The following is a 17,387-nucleotide window of genomic DNA, read 5'->3' as shown; positions in this document are numbered from 1 at the left end:
AAGACCTCAAGTGAAATCCAATGTCAGTGTAAGAAAGATAAGCTTTTGAAAAGAAAGTTTTTAAAGTAATAGTAGAAATTATACAACAGGCATTCTTTTTTAATATTACATAAAGAACAAACATGTACATATACTGTATATACTGAAGAGGCTTACATTATTTTTTGTGCAAAGGGTTAACCATTAGAAGCAATTAATGTATTCATTTTTAAAAGTCTCTATATATTCATTTTTAAAAGTCTGTTTTAAGGAATCAGGGTGTCTGTCTTTGTATTTTGTGTAAATTGTATATATTGTAATAGGATTCTATGGAAATTCTATGTCAAGAAGAGCCAAGACCTGTTAAGCAACAATGTGAAGTTGCTTAACAAGTTGGTTTGCATTATTTGATTAACAAAATACACAGGAATTTTAAAATGTTTATACAGTATGCACATTAAATAGTGGGTGGCAGTGATTCTAAATTCTTCTAAATTCTAAAAAATCCATATTCATATTAAATTGGTGGAGTGCACAAAGCTATTTTCTTACAGAGACATCTAGTTTGTTCTCTTGTGATTTGTATTATGCACAAAGTTTTCCCATAATGGATCACCTCAATTTGGACCTCACAGACTTCTAGACATTTCTTTTCCCCATAGTTGACAAATCTATTTGTTAGTCAGGCATAAAATGGAAATTAGATTCAATAACATAAAAGCAAAATAAAAAAATCACACAGAAGGCATTCAGTAGTAGTATTCATCATCGTGGTTATATACTAACTACAGGAGTGTGAATAAAAGTGACCTTTGTGATTTTTTATTTTAAATATTTATGACAAATATACCTTGCTCTGTGCAGCACTAGTAAGATTACTGTATAACATTTCTAAGAACGATTTAACAAGAAACATTACCCATCAATTAGCAAATGTCTCTCAGCATTTTAGTCTTCAAACATTTTGGCTCACTCAGCTTTACTTAAAATGTGTAAATTGTGCTGTTCTCCTTGATATTTGACTTTTATGCTTCATAATGTACATGTTACACAGCTGTTCTCTCTGTGAAATGAAACCTTTATCAGTGTGACAATTTTTCACTTTTAAGATATCTTTTGCCCCATTTGTTTTAACTAATGACATGCCATGAAGTTGATTTTGGGTTCTCCTCTGTTGACATGGCTACAATAAATTGTGTACAGGTTTCTGTCATCAACCATGGGTTTTCCAACATTGTATAAAAAACAGACACCTGCTGTTGTACATGACACCACAGAAATAACTGAAAGGTGGGATAACATCATCCAGAATAGCCACTGGACCATAAGTAGAATGCAACTCTTAAACCCCCATTCGTGGTAATAACATGGCTGGCCTCAGACTGTAAACCCGTCTGTAAAAGTTTTGCATTTCAGGGTACTGTGGGAAATATACCTTATGTGTGTCTACTTTGGTGTTCTCCAGAAATTTCCTTTTTTTTGTTACAATTAAACTCATACATCCCTATAATGGACTTCCTTTATCCATAGTTTCTATATTGAGAGTTAATCTTCTCAACTGCAAGACACGTGCTCATACATTGTTTTGACTTAGGACACTTAAAAAGCATGTGGCTTTTCCACCAACCTGTGATTCTGATGTCATGTTGCCATTCTTCCAAGTTGGTCTGACAGCTGGGCTCTCAGTTTTGTATTTTTCACACTAGTGTGCCCACCTGATTTTAGTGCTCTCTTAAGTACATTCAGAGTTTGTTTGCCATTTCTTAATGCCAGGATTCAAGGTAAATAACATCACATTTTACTGTTATTTATAATTTAATTTATATGTAGGATTATAATTCCTATTACCGTATGTTTACTTTTAAAGGGTGTATCTGCAAGTTTTGTTACCTTTTGATGAGTGTAATCCAAACCATTGTAATCTATCTTCCTATTTCCAATATACTCAAGTGTTCTAGGACACACAAGGGTTTTCGGAATCGTAATCCCTGTGGCTGGCAAGTACAACCTGTTTGTCTTCCCAAGAAGAATTGCTTTGAAAATGTTCCAGGTCAAGTGGTCTTGTTTCTTCTGCAAGAGGCTCTGAATAATTGATATTAACAATTAAAACAGTTCTTTAAAATGTCCTTTGCTTTATATGATCTATAAGCTCATTGTTATATAACACACACAATGTGGCAAAGAAGTCCAGTTTGTAAAGAACAGGACGCACTGTGTCACAGCCTTGTATGACTCTTCTTAGACAGCTGTGAGAACTGAAGTTGACAAATTCTGCACAATTGAATATCTGCAGATGAATCTTGTAATTGCCCAATAATGATCAATTGCATTCTCTTTGGATTTTTATGATGGCGATCTGTTCTAGCTAAAGCAATTTACTGTACAAGAGGGCTTCTTGGAAGTGAGTGTAAATGAATATATGAGAAATAGTTGCGTGCATTGTGCATAGTGTGTGGTGCCCATTGAAACACTGTGAACTAAAGTCTGAGCAAAACTGTTTCTTATTAAAAAGTGTCTTCCATCATGTCTTGGAAACTTTAATAAGAACTAATGTAATTGCAAGCAAATGCACAAAATGGGGTTGGGGTATACAAAGTAAAAAAAAAAAAGAAGAACATTTATGTCCAGAAAAAGCATATATTCACTGACCTGTACAGGCAAATATGTTCTTGTTTTCACCTTGTTAAATCATTTTGGTCACTAACTCATTGACTAATGGAAAGGATTTGGCTACATGAAACTGCACACATCTTTTCCATTTATCAATGTGTTAGTGACAAAAAATGAACAAAAGAACATGATTTAAGATTAATGTAGATGTACTTACTGTACGTTTCACTTGTTCAAAAAAGTATATAACCAGAATGTTCTCCTCTATACAGTAGCTATGGCTGTGCTACTCATTTTTTCCAAGATATCAGAGCAAGACACCTTTTAGTCCCCCAACAAAAATCATTGCCATCAAATCTAAAACCTTTTAAAATATTAATAATATTTTCTATTATGAGAACAGTGATCAACCACATTTACCATCATGACCATTATCAAGTCTACAGCAGCTAAAGCTAGCTGTAGCAAGTGTGCCATTAGATAGTGTAAATGTGCTGAGAAGCAATGCCAAATACTGTATATTTTTAAAGTTGTACATGTTTGTGCATCCAGGTCCCTCAAATAACTAAGATAACACTTACATCTTGGAAAACAATTTAGCATGACTTCACCGGCCTTAAAAGATCAATGCATTTTAGAATTTGACCTTTTATTTGCTCTTAATGTTACCCTCACTTGAGCATATTAAAAGGTGAATTGCTATTGCATGTTGACCCAGATTCCTGTTCTTGGCTCCCAGGAGCCATCCATTGTGGCATCTGCTTCTGCACTTTTGTGGGTGCAGTTTTAGCAATTATAGTCTCTTCACTCACCATTTAATAGGTGTTTTCTGCACCCCGCTAAGATGGTTCCTCTTGCAATTATCTGTTAATTGGAAAACTGTTGAGCGTGGAATAATGCAGAACTCATAACAAAGTTATCTTGTGATAATGGAATTTATGTATCAGGGATTTATCTTAGAAACTGTCACCTGTACTTGCTTTTTAATATGAGTGCCCATCTTGCTTCTTGTGTATTCTCTTTGTATCGTTTTATCTTTTGTGTGTTGTTTCTAATAACAGTAACAAAAATTTTGCAAATGAATAGCATTTCAGTCTAACTTTTTAAATAATGATCAGGGAAAAGTCAACATCTGACTTATTTTTTCAGTATTCAGATTAAACTATACATATGTTCTTGTTAATAATCATCAGGGTTGGGGAAAATTCAGTTACTAAAAATGGCAAGCAAAGGAAGGCAGAGATATGATGTCTTTGTTATTTTTTAATTCTTCAGATTCATAATATTGATTTATGTTTTTGATCCTTCATGATGCTGTAGAAGTGGCATAGCAAATTTTAAAAAATAGGATTCAAGACTCAGTAAGCACCTGGAAAGTGCCATTTAATAGAAGTGCAGAATGTTATATACAGGTGGCAGAAGCATATGATATAAATATAAAATGGGAAACTGATATCAAAGAAGTTACCTATGGGAAGGCATTGGTGCTAATGTGAACATGTCATTTTTAATTCAAGACCATGTGAGGAAACAATAAAAAAGCAAGCAGTTTTTCTATATAGTTCTATAGTTAAAAGCACATAATTTAAGTTCAAGGGATGTTATCTTAAAAGTGTACAATGCACTAGTAAAAACTTATTAGAATATGAGAAAAAATCAACAATTGCTACTCTGTAATCAGGCTATAGAACAGTGACCCGAAACCTTGCCAGACTCAAAGTTATGTCCTACTCCAACAAGCTAAATTAAAAAAAGTCACTTTGGTCTTTAACTAAGAAGCCTACAAGGGGGACATGATCCACGTATGTCATAGAGTTAGAGTAGTGAAGTAAAAATCAGAGTGGAAAGAACAAGGAAGTGCATTTGAAACAGTGAGCAGAAGGCTTTTCTTAACACAGTGGAATCTGAGTCTGGACCAAGATACCCTGTTGTAGGTTCTTTCAAGAAATGGCTGAGTGAAAACAAGCTGGATGTGACCAGTGGCCTCTTCTTGTTTACAAAATAAATTTTGTTCTATAGTTATAATTTTATTTGGTTATTTTTACAAGCAGTGAAAGATATTGTCTAAAGACGTTCAAGTAGGGAGCTGCGTCAGCATGCATAGGGCTGCAAAGGAACAAGTAAAGGTTTATTCCATGCTGAAAAGAGAAGAAAGGAAACACAGCATTTTGGCAGTGGAGCCTTCTTTGGATGTCAGGCTGTGGAGTCAGCTGTGGAGCCTTCTTCAGGTGGTTCCAAAGCCGGCTCCACAGCCTGACACCCAAACGTTGTGTTTCCTTTCTTCTCTTTTCAGCATGGAATAAACCTTTACTTGTTCCTGTTGTCTAAAGACAACATGTTAATATCTTGTTTCTCTTTCTGTGATGCCCCATTTTATTACAATACTATACGGTATGTATGCTTTTTTGGCTGTTTCCTTTTTCTTGATGCAAATATAATTGAACATCAATGCATGTTGCCAAACACACTAGAGCAATACACATTTTTAATGCACTGTTTTTTTCTTTCTTAGCCTTCCTTGAACCCTGAAGGAGGAACAACATCTGACATAGTGCTTTTAAACCGTTGGAGTGTTCGACACTATCAAGTACAGCGTGGAGACATTGTGTCAGTGGTGTAAGTAATAAGTGGATTTGATTGACAATTCTTTCTTGAGCACGCAAACTGTGTAATGAAATGTATGTTCAGGTCAAATGAATGTTTAAGCCTAATGTGGAGCACATTTGGAATATTTTCAACCATTCTGATAGCTGTATATGCCTCTAGGTTCACATTCCTTTGTTGCATTTTTGGTGTGCCTTTTCTAAAATACAACAGTCTGCAAATTACCTTTACTTTTGGCGCTCTGTGGCATTGCTCTGTTTTCCATTTGGGCATTTAAATAATCAATTACACTGTATGGAAATTATATAAATTAAAAAGCCCAGCATGTCTGTTAAATCCTCAAATAATTAGCAGATCTACACATTAATCTAGGTAACAGCCTGAGGTTACATGAAGGACAGTAAAATACTTTTATTGCAATATTGGTAGGCCATTGCATGTTATGTAAAATGACGTATTGATTAGTTATTGTAAGTAGTCATTCATACTAAGATATTTGGAAGATAAAAGTTTGTTTTTGGTTTTGGTTTTTTTTACAGGTGTTCTCATTATATCATAAAAATATCTTAGCTAATCAGGCAGCATTGTCCATACTTTGTGTGTGTGTCTAACTTGATAAGGTCACATGGCAGGAAGGGCACATATTTTTTCTACTCTGTCAATGTGATCTTTCCAAGTGATGAGAGTAATTGCCCACACACTTCAGTATCTTCTAATATTTCCTAGCTTGCGACTTCATGGTATATGAATGCAAGTCTTAAGTATTCACTCGGGGCATCTTTATCGTCTCCCTGGAATAACGAGGTAGTTTTTTGTGGAAGAACAGTTGCTCTACTTGGCTGATTGAATCAGGATTCTGTTGCACTTTTATATGCCATTTTTAAAACAGAGTGTCTATTGACACAGTACTGGAATGACTTTGGGGCTTTAGGCTATTACCAAGACGCCAATTAGCGTACTTCTTTCAGTGTCTGTCAGTGTGTATTCATACGCTTTCTTTATTTTAAATCACCATGGGATGTTGAATGTGCCTTTGCTTATGAGCAAACGCTTACATTTTTTCCTTGTGGGTTTCTATCTATTTATTCATCTGTTCATTTTTATGTATATATTTAATCAACAATTTAAAGCACAAAGGGTAAATTGTTTTAATTTTATCAGAAAAATAACGTGATACACATTGTAGAAGCATTTAAAAAACAGAAATTTTAGCATTGTCGTTAATGGCTTTTCATTTTTTACTTTCTGGGTGTGGAGTGGATATTGTTCAGTTATCCTAATATGTGTTTTAAATGTAAACATCATAATGAGTAATAGGCGATTATTCACTACATACAGTAGTGCTGCTGTTGTTTTTCCCATTTCACTTTTATCCTTTATACTTTTCAAGTCCCTTGTTAAAAAGTGATAGATCTAACTAATAGTAGCCTTTTCACTGTACTGTATATTCTTTTGTAAACCTATATTTAGTGGTCCAATCCACCTGTTCTGAACATGCCAGGACTACAAGTTTTCACCCTTGGTACCCAGGCAGTACCGTGATGATTCTGATTTTCTAAGCTTGATTAAATGGAACCAAGCGAGCATGATTGTTACATGTATAAAAATCTCCCTTTGGGAACTCATGCCATGCGCAATTACTAGCTATGTTTGTCCAATAACTAGGCTACTGCTGCATTTTTGTTTGAAAAGGAGATACTTTTTTTTTTTAATTTGACCTGTTTAATAGTAATATCATTGATCAATATCATTTATCAAATGAAAGATTCTGGAAATGGGCTCAAAATATTTGATTTCATGTGTAAATTGTGAAATTAGAAAATTCCTCATTTTTTACATTTACATTTCTGCCTCAGTGAGAATAAATAACTAATTGCAGTCTGACCTGACAGTTGGATCATTATATTTGTGGTATAGACAAAAGAGGGACTGGATGATATTGAGGAGATTATTTGTGCTTGGAAGCTATTGGTAATTCTAAAAATCTATGCAATAGTACTCTATAAATAATCATTTGTGTGTTTTACAGTGGCTTTCATAGAAATCCATACTTCATTAAATATTTTTGCAGCCTTATGTAGTTTCCAAAATATTACACAAATGTGTTTTGTTTTTCATGTTCTGTGATAGGTAGTGTTTGATTTCTTATTTCCACAGAAATTTAGATAAGCTGATTTCCTTGTGAGAACCGGATTTTCATTACCTTTTCATTGATATTTGTTTATTTTTGTGGATTAAAATTTCTGAAAATCAGATATATTTGTTAAAATCTGAAAACCTGTATATAAACCTACAGTATGTTCTCTTCCAAGTAAGTTTTATGCTTACTGATATTGCCCAAAGATGGCACTGTCTCCCTGCAGGGGATATTCTGAACAGGTCACAGGAAATGTGCCATTAATTTATTCAACATAACCTTTTTGATGTATTATTTCCCAGAGAGTCCCAGGGAAGAGGCAAAGTGTAGCAAAAGACAAGTGAGCCTTATGCAGACATTTATAACTGTGTTCACTGCAAAAACAAAATAATTACATATTGTGTGATTTAGAAATAAAACATATAATTAACTGAAAAAAAAACAACGTTAATAAACACTTTCTGATTCAGCCCTGTGGCAGAGGGATGATACTGCTATTTTAGATGGCAGCAGTATGCACTGCTTTGTTCAAACACAGAAGTAAATGGCCACAGGAGTGCTGTGATTCACCGACACTGCTGAAGTTAATAAGAACATCTGTGGCTTCTGTAGTCCGAGCCATGGTACATATTAGGAATCAACACAAACTGTTCCTTTCGAGCATGACAGTTTCTTTCCAAAAGCTTTTTTTAAACATTTGTACTTTTTTAAAATATGAGACTGGCAAGTAATAAAATTTAGATGAGAAGCAAGCCTAGAGTCAAGCTTGAACAGATTTGTTTTTGAGCTTAAGAACAAGTACTGCAAACAGAATAATCATCAGTGTATTTTGCAGTAATCAGGGTGGTAAATAGAAATATATTTGTATATGTCATTAAATCCTGACTCTTAATTCTTAATTAAAGAATGACCTTTAGCTTTCATAATCCTTGTGTTACTGTGTTGGGAAAAAAATAGTTTTAGGATAGAACTTACCATCCTTTTGTTTTTAGTGAAAAATAAGCTGACAATTGATAACAATTGAATTGCAAGGGGGCATATTGGTGGTATAAGCTAAAAATACTCTTCACATCAAGACAACCTATATATGTAAAGTTGACAGTTTTTAAACTATTTTTTTAGAAAATCTGATTAAGTCTATGATTCCCAGGCATACTTCACATTCCGTTTGAAAACATATTTGTATGAACTATTCTATGCCATTCCTTGGGGTAATATCTTATTTGTGAAAGATTCTTCATTTTAAGCAAAGACTAATTAGGAAACAATTTCTATACAAGATAAATACACAGTATGTGTGCCAAACCTATAAAGTATATCCAAAATGCTTGATATGCTTTTAAAGAATGTCAATGCTTGACAACACTGTATGAACCTGAAAGGATTTCGGTGTAATGAAAAAGTGTAAAAGAAACACGCACACTTTGTTTCTTTTGCTGCTTTAAAATATGTAACAGAATTCAACATAGCATTAGGAATTTCTATTTTATGTTTTAGGTCTTTTCTGAGATAATGTAGACTTATATTCCAATTAAAAATAAACCTAGCATTATTCATGTTACAAATACTGTCATTTAAATATAATATTCATGTATCGTTTATGCACAGTTCAATAAAAGGGTATTGAAACTAAACCCTATTAATGTTGCAGTAGTAATCCGATTCTTAGGTGATTAAAGCTGTTGTTATGGAACGCAGCTACAAAGTACTGCTGCAAAATGAATGGCAACATGCCTCTAAACGAAGACAGAACAGAACAAAGGAAATAAGTATTTCTCTCCTTTGCAGTTCTCATGCTTTTTATGTAACACTGAAATTTGACTAAATGTATTTATTTTGTTGTTATTCCATCTGTAATGAGGCTCATTTGGTCCTTGAGCCTATATCAGTGATATACAATGATACACTAAAAAACCTCAATAGCCTTGAGCTGTCCTACAAGGGGGAGCCTCAGCTTTGGCATAGAGGGACTCGTTGTCTTCTAAGGAGGTGCGTGGCTGGGAGAGATTTAAGAGACAGTGGCCGAATACTGACGAGAGAGGAGCTTTGCCCACCACACACGGTTAAACACTTTGAAGTAATGAGAAATGTTCTTAGAGTCTGTATTATCAAGGAATTCACAATGCAATTCAATGTCATCTCACACCTCTTTTTCAATTGAGGGCAAGTGAATCCAGATAATACTGAACCATGACCAAGCCAATTGTTTTTGCTGATGTTTTTTTTTGTTATGTTTTTAGTTGTTAAATGAGAAAGCTAAGCCTCTAAGATACAACACACTGAGCCTGCAATCTCTACTTTGCAGCATTGCTTCTTAGACAACAGCATGATGTTACCCTTTACCACATCAGGAAAAATAGCAACTGATGCTAATAAAAGGTGTGCATCTAGGTTATATTGTTCTGTCATAAGAAATTGTGAACAGCCCAGGAGCTTTCACCAAATAGCAGAATGAGCTGTAGAATTTTCTTTTCTAACTGTGAAACCTTTATCAGCAGTTAGCGTTTAAAATGTGCAAAACAAAGTGACCGAAAGAAAAAATACATAACTGAGAATTTTTTTTTGTGCCAATCTGTTTAATGCTCAGCAGGTCGATTGCTGGATCACGGATTTGAGATTGCTCTTGTTGGTTAAAGCTGTTACTGCAGTTCCCTGTGGAGCACAGTTTATTTTTTTTAAAAGCATTTTACAGTTTATACACAGCATCTTCTAAAATAAAAATGTCAAAAATCAGTATTATAATTTTAGTTATTCATTTTAAAGCATTTGCTAAATATTCATGAACAGGATAAGGTCTTGATTGTTTCCTGTAATCAAATGGATTCTTAACAATTATCAGTCTAAATTCTTGTCTGAGGCCAAAATGAAATGCAAAAGGGGATTTTATCTTTACTTGCTTTTACTTGTATTCCACAAAAATGGGATTTATTATGGTAATGCATGAGAACAATCAATGCCAAATGATTTATTTTTTCCGATTTAAAATGCACCAGTTGACATGATTATGTGTAGATTGTTAATATAATCTCCTAATAAGATCATATTTAATGTCTGAGTAGATCTGGCCTGTATTGGCTATATTTCTCATGATACCTTGTAATGTTTTGGAGTAAGTTTATTAAGGGAAAAATTAGCCCATTAAGCAATAGTACATTATATGGTATACAGTACTTTAAATCTGTGTACTGAAAGTGGTGATTTAAAATGCACAGGCATTCTCACTGCCTCTTCTTCTGTCATCTCTGGTAATGCAGTGTGAAGCTGACAGATGTGAAATTACCACCATTAAAACCTTTGCTTCGTACACTGCTAGACACCCTGCTGATGTTTAGTCTCTTGATAGTTTATGCTTTAGTATTCAGAAGATAAATTCCTGTCCCAGACTTCTAATGGAATCACAATTAATATTTATAAAATACTTATAAATGTTTAAAGCAAATGAAACATACTATGGAGATTTACAGTTTGAGTTTCTTTTTATGAATCTGAAGTAGTTAGGATAGACATACTGCATGTCTCACAGACATTAGTTAATGGAATAACTAACATTCTGTGAAATTTGTTATTTTTCCATTGTTTGGAAACAAAATTATTACTGTTGTAAAATGCTGGGATAAAATGTCGAATATCAATTACGAAATATATTGTGAATACTGTGAAGAGACTATGAAAATGGTTGCCTTACATTGTAGTTTAGGTGGAATTACATATCAATCATTAATTTGAAAAAGAAAAAATAGTTACTATATCATTTTAAATTAAGAATAGGATATTTTCAGCCTCTGCTGCTGCTTTCTTTATTAAAGTATGTCACATTTAGTCTGGGATCACAATTTGTAAACTAGCTCAATTTGTAGCAAAGCTTTGGGACTCAACATTTTTTTATGTTGAGCAGTCTTATTTATTTCTTTTAACAAAAACACCATAATTAGACCAATAATATATAGGCCTTGTTCTACAAAATCTCCATGTAATCTTAGTGCTTCTAATGACTTTCACAACCTGATATATTAAATAGTGAGGGTCCAACATACATTACTGGGCAACTTTCATTATTCTTATTACTTCTTATTATTACTAAAAAAATGTTTACATTCTGAATCCAATCAGGTTGTACAGTATGTCCTTGTTGTGTGCTCCTGGTGGCCCTTGCAATTGAAGAAACTTTTTTAGATAGAAGAAGACAATATTGAAACAGCAAATAGGAGAATCAATAATTCATCAGAAATTCTTCACAAATCAATCAGATATTATGTACATGTTTTGAGTTCAGACTCCATAGTCACTGATTGTCATGCCCTAGAAAATAAGACAGGAGCCTTGAGAAATACTATGTAAATATTATGTAGAAATATGTAAAAATACTGTATATTCTGAAATACATTTTTTAATATGAGTAAAATTAAGTTTGTTTTCATTGTGGGCATTAGCTGTTCCATAGCTGTCTCTTTTTTCTAGATCATTAAAATCAAAGCTTCCCTATGTACTTGATAACGTACTTCTTATAATTTAAATTGGCTGGCAGTGCATGTTAGTGAATCTGCTCATTTCTATAACCACGTAACCCATGTAACCATGGATTGTCCCTTTTTTGTAAATATTAAATTTACACAAATCTTTTTTTTAAAAGTCTGTACCAGTGCATGAACCCAAAGCATGTCATACTGTATATACAGTACTTATAACATTAAGAAATGTTATAAACTAACAACTTCCTGAACTGAAAAAAGACACTCTACATTAAGTTTTAATACCAGTCACTCAATTTAGATTCTCTCAGTGAACACATTTCCAAAGACACATCAGTTATTGTACTAACAGCTTCCATTATGGTGAATACAAACCTATTTAAATTTAAAATAATGTTTCTGAAGCCTCTACTGTTAATAGTGGTACAATTCAGAAGGAAGACTGTTCCAGTTTAATTTTGAAAGTATTTGAACTGGATTCTGGAAAACGTGTGTTAAGTTAAAAGAAAGAGTTATTGGAGCTGGCACAATAGCTCTTGGGTTCTAGGTACAATTTGGGTCTGAGGCTTCTTCTATGTAGTACTTGCACATTTCTCATGCTTGTGTGGGTACTGTATTCTCTGGGTGCTCCAGTATCCTCCCATCTTCCAAAGACACGCAGGCTAGATGTGATGGCTGCTCTATCATCTCCTGTCTCTACTAACTGTCCCTTTCTCTGTGACCCTGTGGGGTATGGACGTCCAATAAAGAGTGAGAGTAGATATGGGCTCTCGGCTTTCCCTGGTGCTTTATGCTTCAGGGATCAGCTCCAGGTTTCTGTGGCTCTTGTTAACACAAGTGAATGTCCAGTGATGGATAAGTGTGGGTAACTGTACTATTTATGAAATAAGAAGTAGAAAATGTGGGGGAAATGAAATTTTATATACTAACATGGAATCCTATAGTAATAGTGCAGAAGCATGTAGAGAATGGTGTAAAATAGGGGCATCAGTGATGTATTTTTGTTTTCCATCATTTCTTAATTTTGTTTGGGATCCATCAACCATAGGGTGCTTGGTAAATGTAATACTCGGGTTCCAATTACCATATTGTAATTTGTCTTTTGTAAACGTCTTATTCTTAGATATGCCAGAAAGGCTTTGGACATTGTGCTGAAATAAGGTCTTAGTCCATTCACTCCCACTTTTACCATTAAATTATATTAGGTTTGACATTCTCTTATATACTACTAAGATTGAATTCCTTTCTCAGTTCACTCCTCAACACAAATTTTATGTGTAACATTCAAGCATGGGGTGTTTACTGGCACTGATCTGACTTTCTGTCTGGTGTGTGGAAAAGCTATATACATTACCTGCAGGCGTAATTGACCTCCTATAAAAGGAAGAGCCTGCATCCATCATTAGTTTAGCACAGCAGTTCCAGATGAATTTTTCTCTTGCATGTAAATCAACAGCAATCCCATATAGATAATAGATATCAAACATTCATTATTTAAGAAAGCCTTCAGTGTGTTATAGTGGTGTTTCGTTCCTTGTGTTAATTTAACCTGATTATATTTTGTTTTTCTGAATTGCATTTTAGAATTTAAAGTAATTTTAGCTTTACTGTGCAAAAAAGGTAGAGTACTTTACATAATTTTAGCCATTTAAATAGTGGAAGTATAAATACTTTATCAGGAAAAGTGTTTGTAGTAAATACAGTAATAGAAATATCCAAAAGATTTCATAATTCTGAATGATCTTGCTTCTATCTTATATCTTAAATATCTAGACCGCCTAATAATATGCCTAATATTTTGAGGCTTATTTTAGTGGTTACTTTCTGTATGTTCTTTTGACACTTTTGTAGTTTTCTGAGAATGCATAGTGGGTGGAATACTTTTTTATTAGATGTATTTTAATTACATTTATCTGTATTTTCTCAGTGTGTCTGTCATGTAAGGGATGTATCTAAGTACAGTATGCAAAGATTCTTTCTTCAGGAGCGAAAACCAGCCTTTGGCTACATATCAGATTGTTCTTTAAAAGTAGTTAAAAATGCCACTTTGTCCATACTGATGCTTTTCTTTTAAATCAGTGAAATGGAAATGTGTTGTTTGATTTACATAATTATGTCTAGTCCTTTTCTTAAACAGAGACTATTTCAATTATACATGGCATTAAATATATTGTACAAAAATAGTCTAAATTTCAGAGGGGTTCATTAGTTTACATTATTTATGAATGTGTACACTGTAAAAGCCAGTTACAAGATATTTTAATGGGATGAGTGAGAAGAACAGATATTTGGACATTTGAAAATGCTGCATAAATTAACCCCATGAGAAACAAAATCAGAAGTCTTATAAACAGTTTTCTTCACTACTCTTTAATTGTTGAGTTTGTAAGACCCACTTGGATCTAGAAACTGGGTTTGATTTGTGGAACAGTCACAGCATGTAGGAGTGAACTCAAGCTTACAGAACAATTAAGATTTAGTGGTTTAAATGGTAAATTACAGATATCCACTCCTTTTCTAGTAAGGACATTCCACTTTGCAACTTGGATGCCATAGATGCTCCAAGGATTGTAGAACTTGAAAGTAACACAGACATTGGCACTAAGGAGAAATTATTTTCAATAAGTCTCATAATGTGATATAAGGCTGTTAACGGTGAAGTGACTACTCGGCATTCTGCAAGGCTTCTCAAGGATGTTTAACTCGTTGTGTTAGTAGACCTGTTTTCTGGTGTCCTGGCTTTGAAACGTGTTTGGGGATAGGACATGAAGATGGAAAAAAAAACAGAAAAGATAAAAAAAATTGAAAACATGATGGAATGAGACCTGGGAACGGAGAGCAGATGTATAAATCAAACCCACGTGAAATATTTGATGAGCAAACCATCTCACACAACCTACCAAACAGGTGTTTTGAATGATGCAGTTATCTCAGGTGCTTACTTTATTCTGTCAAGGCTCCATTTTACCATTACATGTTACAAATGCTCAATTAAGTACAATGCTATTGTTAACATTGGTATTACAATTCAGCAGCATGTTTTACACAGTTACATTTTAATTGGTAATAATGCTGCTACACTGCATTAATGTTCTAGATAATAGCTCTAGTATTCCACTGCCTTAACTTTAAAATTGAATAAAAAAAACAAAGTCTTGTCATTAGGTGCTTTGCTTTGTTAATTTTTATGGGTTAGAAGTGCAATAAGAGATTTGTCAATGTTAACACTTCAGTTTTTTGAGATTCTAAATGTTGCGCATCAGGCCATATCAAAGTCTCCATAAGAGACATCTAATCGATACTGTATAAAATGATATCTCTATGAGACTGGTCTTTGTTTCCAGTAAACAAACTTCTTGCTTAAGGATTTCAAAATATAATGCCCTAGTATTCCATTTTTAACTTTTAACATGATACTATGGTCAATGTAGCCTTATTGTAAATATTTCCCAGCAGTGCCATAAGGTAATAGTGTTGCTCATATTACAGATACTCCATTTTTTCTAAGGAGTTTAATTCCATACATACTGTACCTTTATGGTCTAATATGAAACTGAGCTAATATCGTAAGCTTTGTACCAAGTCAACCCTAAGGCCATATTAGAAAAGGATCTAATGAGGCAACATAAATATTAATTGCTGGGTGTTACTGGAAGAATCCTTTCAACAGTTTGTGCTTAAGCTGGTAAAGTGAATTGTGCTTATTCTTCAAAAGAATTCATTTAAACTTTAATTACTGGACTTAAAACTGAAAGGCCAAGCCATGGATGAATGAGAATGTGCTATTAATATGTTTTCAGTGCAGCTTTATTACTTTTGTTGCCATATATTTTATTCATGACTTAGGGTGCAGTCCCGCATTAAGAATTACTGGCAAATAGAACAAAATCACAGAGGCCATTACTCATCACACTTCTTCTTTGCCTCAAAGCAGGACAAATCTCTGCCCCATAGCCTAAGAGAACAAATGATAATGATATGAGGGATCATTTCAAGATCTGGATTCTTCAGATCTGTAAAGCCTCAGTTATCACACATGGATGGAGCTCTGGAACTAATTTTCACAACATTGCTATCTTACGGCCACACTAATTGAGTCACCCCACAGGAGGGTCAGCCTTTTTTCCTTAAAAATTTCTCCTGTTTAACATGAGTGGACTGCTTTAGCAGAAACCATTCTTTATTTTTAATGTGTGAAATTAAAAGAAATGTACTTGGTAAAATGTGAGTATTTGGCCCACTGCTGAAATTTGGGGTAAGTCACAGTTTATAAATATCTATGCATCTACTGGAGCTAGATAGTACTTTACCTTTGAAAAATCCTTAATAAATTAGGGTTTCCGTAACTCCTCTAGGAATAAGTAGCTTTTTGATAATGGTTGGACACTAAAATAAGCTAGTTTCCTTTATTGCAATGACTAATGTGTTTAATGTCTCTTTAGGTATACACTAGTTCATATGTCCATATTCTCCAATTGGTACTGCTGTGTTGCTGTTTACGGTTGTCTTACCATTCTGCCATAAGGTTCATCACTGTCTCCACCTATTCTTCTTTGCTTTGTGATCTTAAATATTTGATTGAATGTCTCTCTCTGGATATTAGATGAATGCTACACTTGTTTAAATTTATTTACAGGTCTCTTAATGATAAAACACCTCCATAACATAAAAATGTATTGCAGATCAAGGTGCCTTTTTATACTATAAGATGTACTTGTTACAGTACAAGTAATTTCAGTTTGCCACAGCTAATGACTGAAACATAATGCAGAGAAAGGTGAAACCATCTACCTTAGTGTTTTCCATTTCAATTTTTTCTGCTTGACACCTACACTTGTTAACACTGCCAAATACAATGTTATGTTATTTGCATTTTATTGATTCTTCATTTCTTTCATTCACTGCTTTGTTTTCTGGGCAGCAGTGGTGTTACCTCTTGGTCAGGTCATAATTGTAAATGAGAATTAGTTCTCAAGTAACTCATCTGGCGAAATAAAGGATTATTGTTCCCCCTTTTCTTGACCATCTGTAAATCACAGGATCAGTCTGTGATTTTTTAAGTTGAATGTGTGAATTGATTTCCTGTTTTTTTAAACATTTTAAAGTTGTGATTGTTTTATTTTAAAAAATAAAGAACATCCTGTTGTCCTGTAGCTTTAGTTCAAAAACATCATAAAACAACAGGTAAAACCTGGAGCTGCTATAAATTGGTGCTTTGGTGCTGATATTGTACATATCAACATGAAGCATGAAAATGGTGGGAATTCCTAAGATCGGGAATCACAGTAACATTCAATAAGCAAAATTATTATGGGATGAGAAAGCCGTATGAAGTTTAGAGTTATAGTTGTTTCCTGATAAGTTTTAGAGGTGTTTGGTGGCAGATAGTGTAATCAGTTAACATCTATTGATGTTCAGGCACTTTGAATTAACTCTTTTTTTAAATAGTTGTGTGATGTAACATGAAAAATGTTAAGATGGTCAGAAAACATCAAGATACTTGACATTGCCAAAAAATAAGGTTTGACTGATTGCTGTGTCTTTGTAAAGAAGTGCTTGGTTAAGTGATTCCTTAGCTGTAAAGGATG

The 17,387-nt window shown here is 33.8% G+C and overlaps 1 protein-coding gene across 1 annotated transcript in view; it reads left to right on the top strand.

Annotated features, from left to right (window-relative positions):
• immp2l (inner mitochondrial membrane peptidase subunit 2) overlaps positions 1-17,387 on the top strand; it is a 441,617-nt gene that overhangs the window by 45,081 nt on the left and 379,149 nt on the right. Inside the window, exon 3 of the mRNA XM_088923670.1 lies at positions 5,102-5,205. Coding sequence (XP_088779796.1) covers positions 5,102-5,205 — 104 coding nt within the window. The remainder of the gene's footprint in view (positions 1-5,101; positions 5,206-17,387) is intronic.

Source organism: Atractosteus spatula, chromosome 8, assembly GCF_055471065.1.
Source record: "Atractosteus spatula isolate fAtrSpa1 chromosome 8, fAtrSpa1.hap1, whole genome shotgun sequence".
Classification (NCBI taxonomy): Eukaryota; Metazoa; Chordata; class Actinopteri; order Semionotiformes; family Lepisosteidae; genus Atractosteus; species Atractosteus spatula.
The sequence above is the reverse complement of the archived record's forward strand: the minus strand, read 5'-3'. Positions and strand labels throughout refer to the sequence as shown.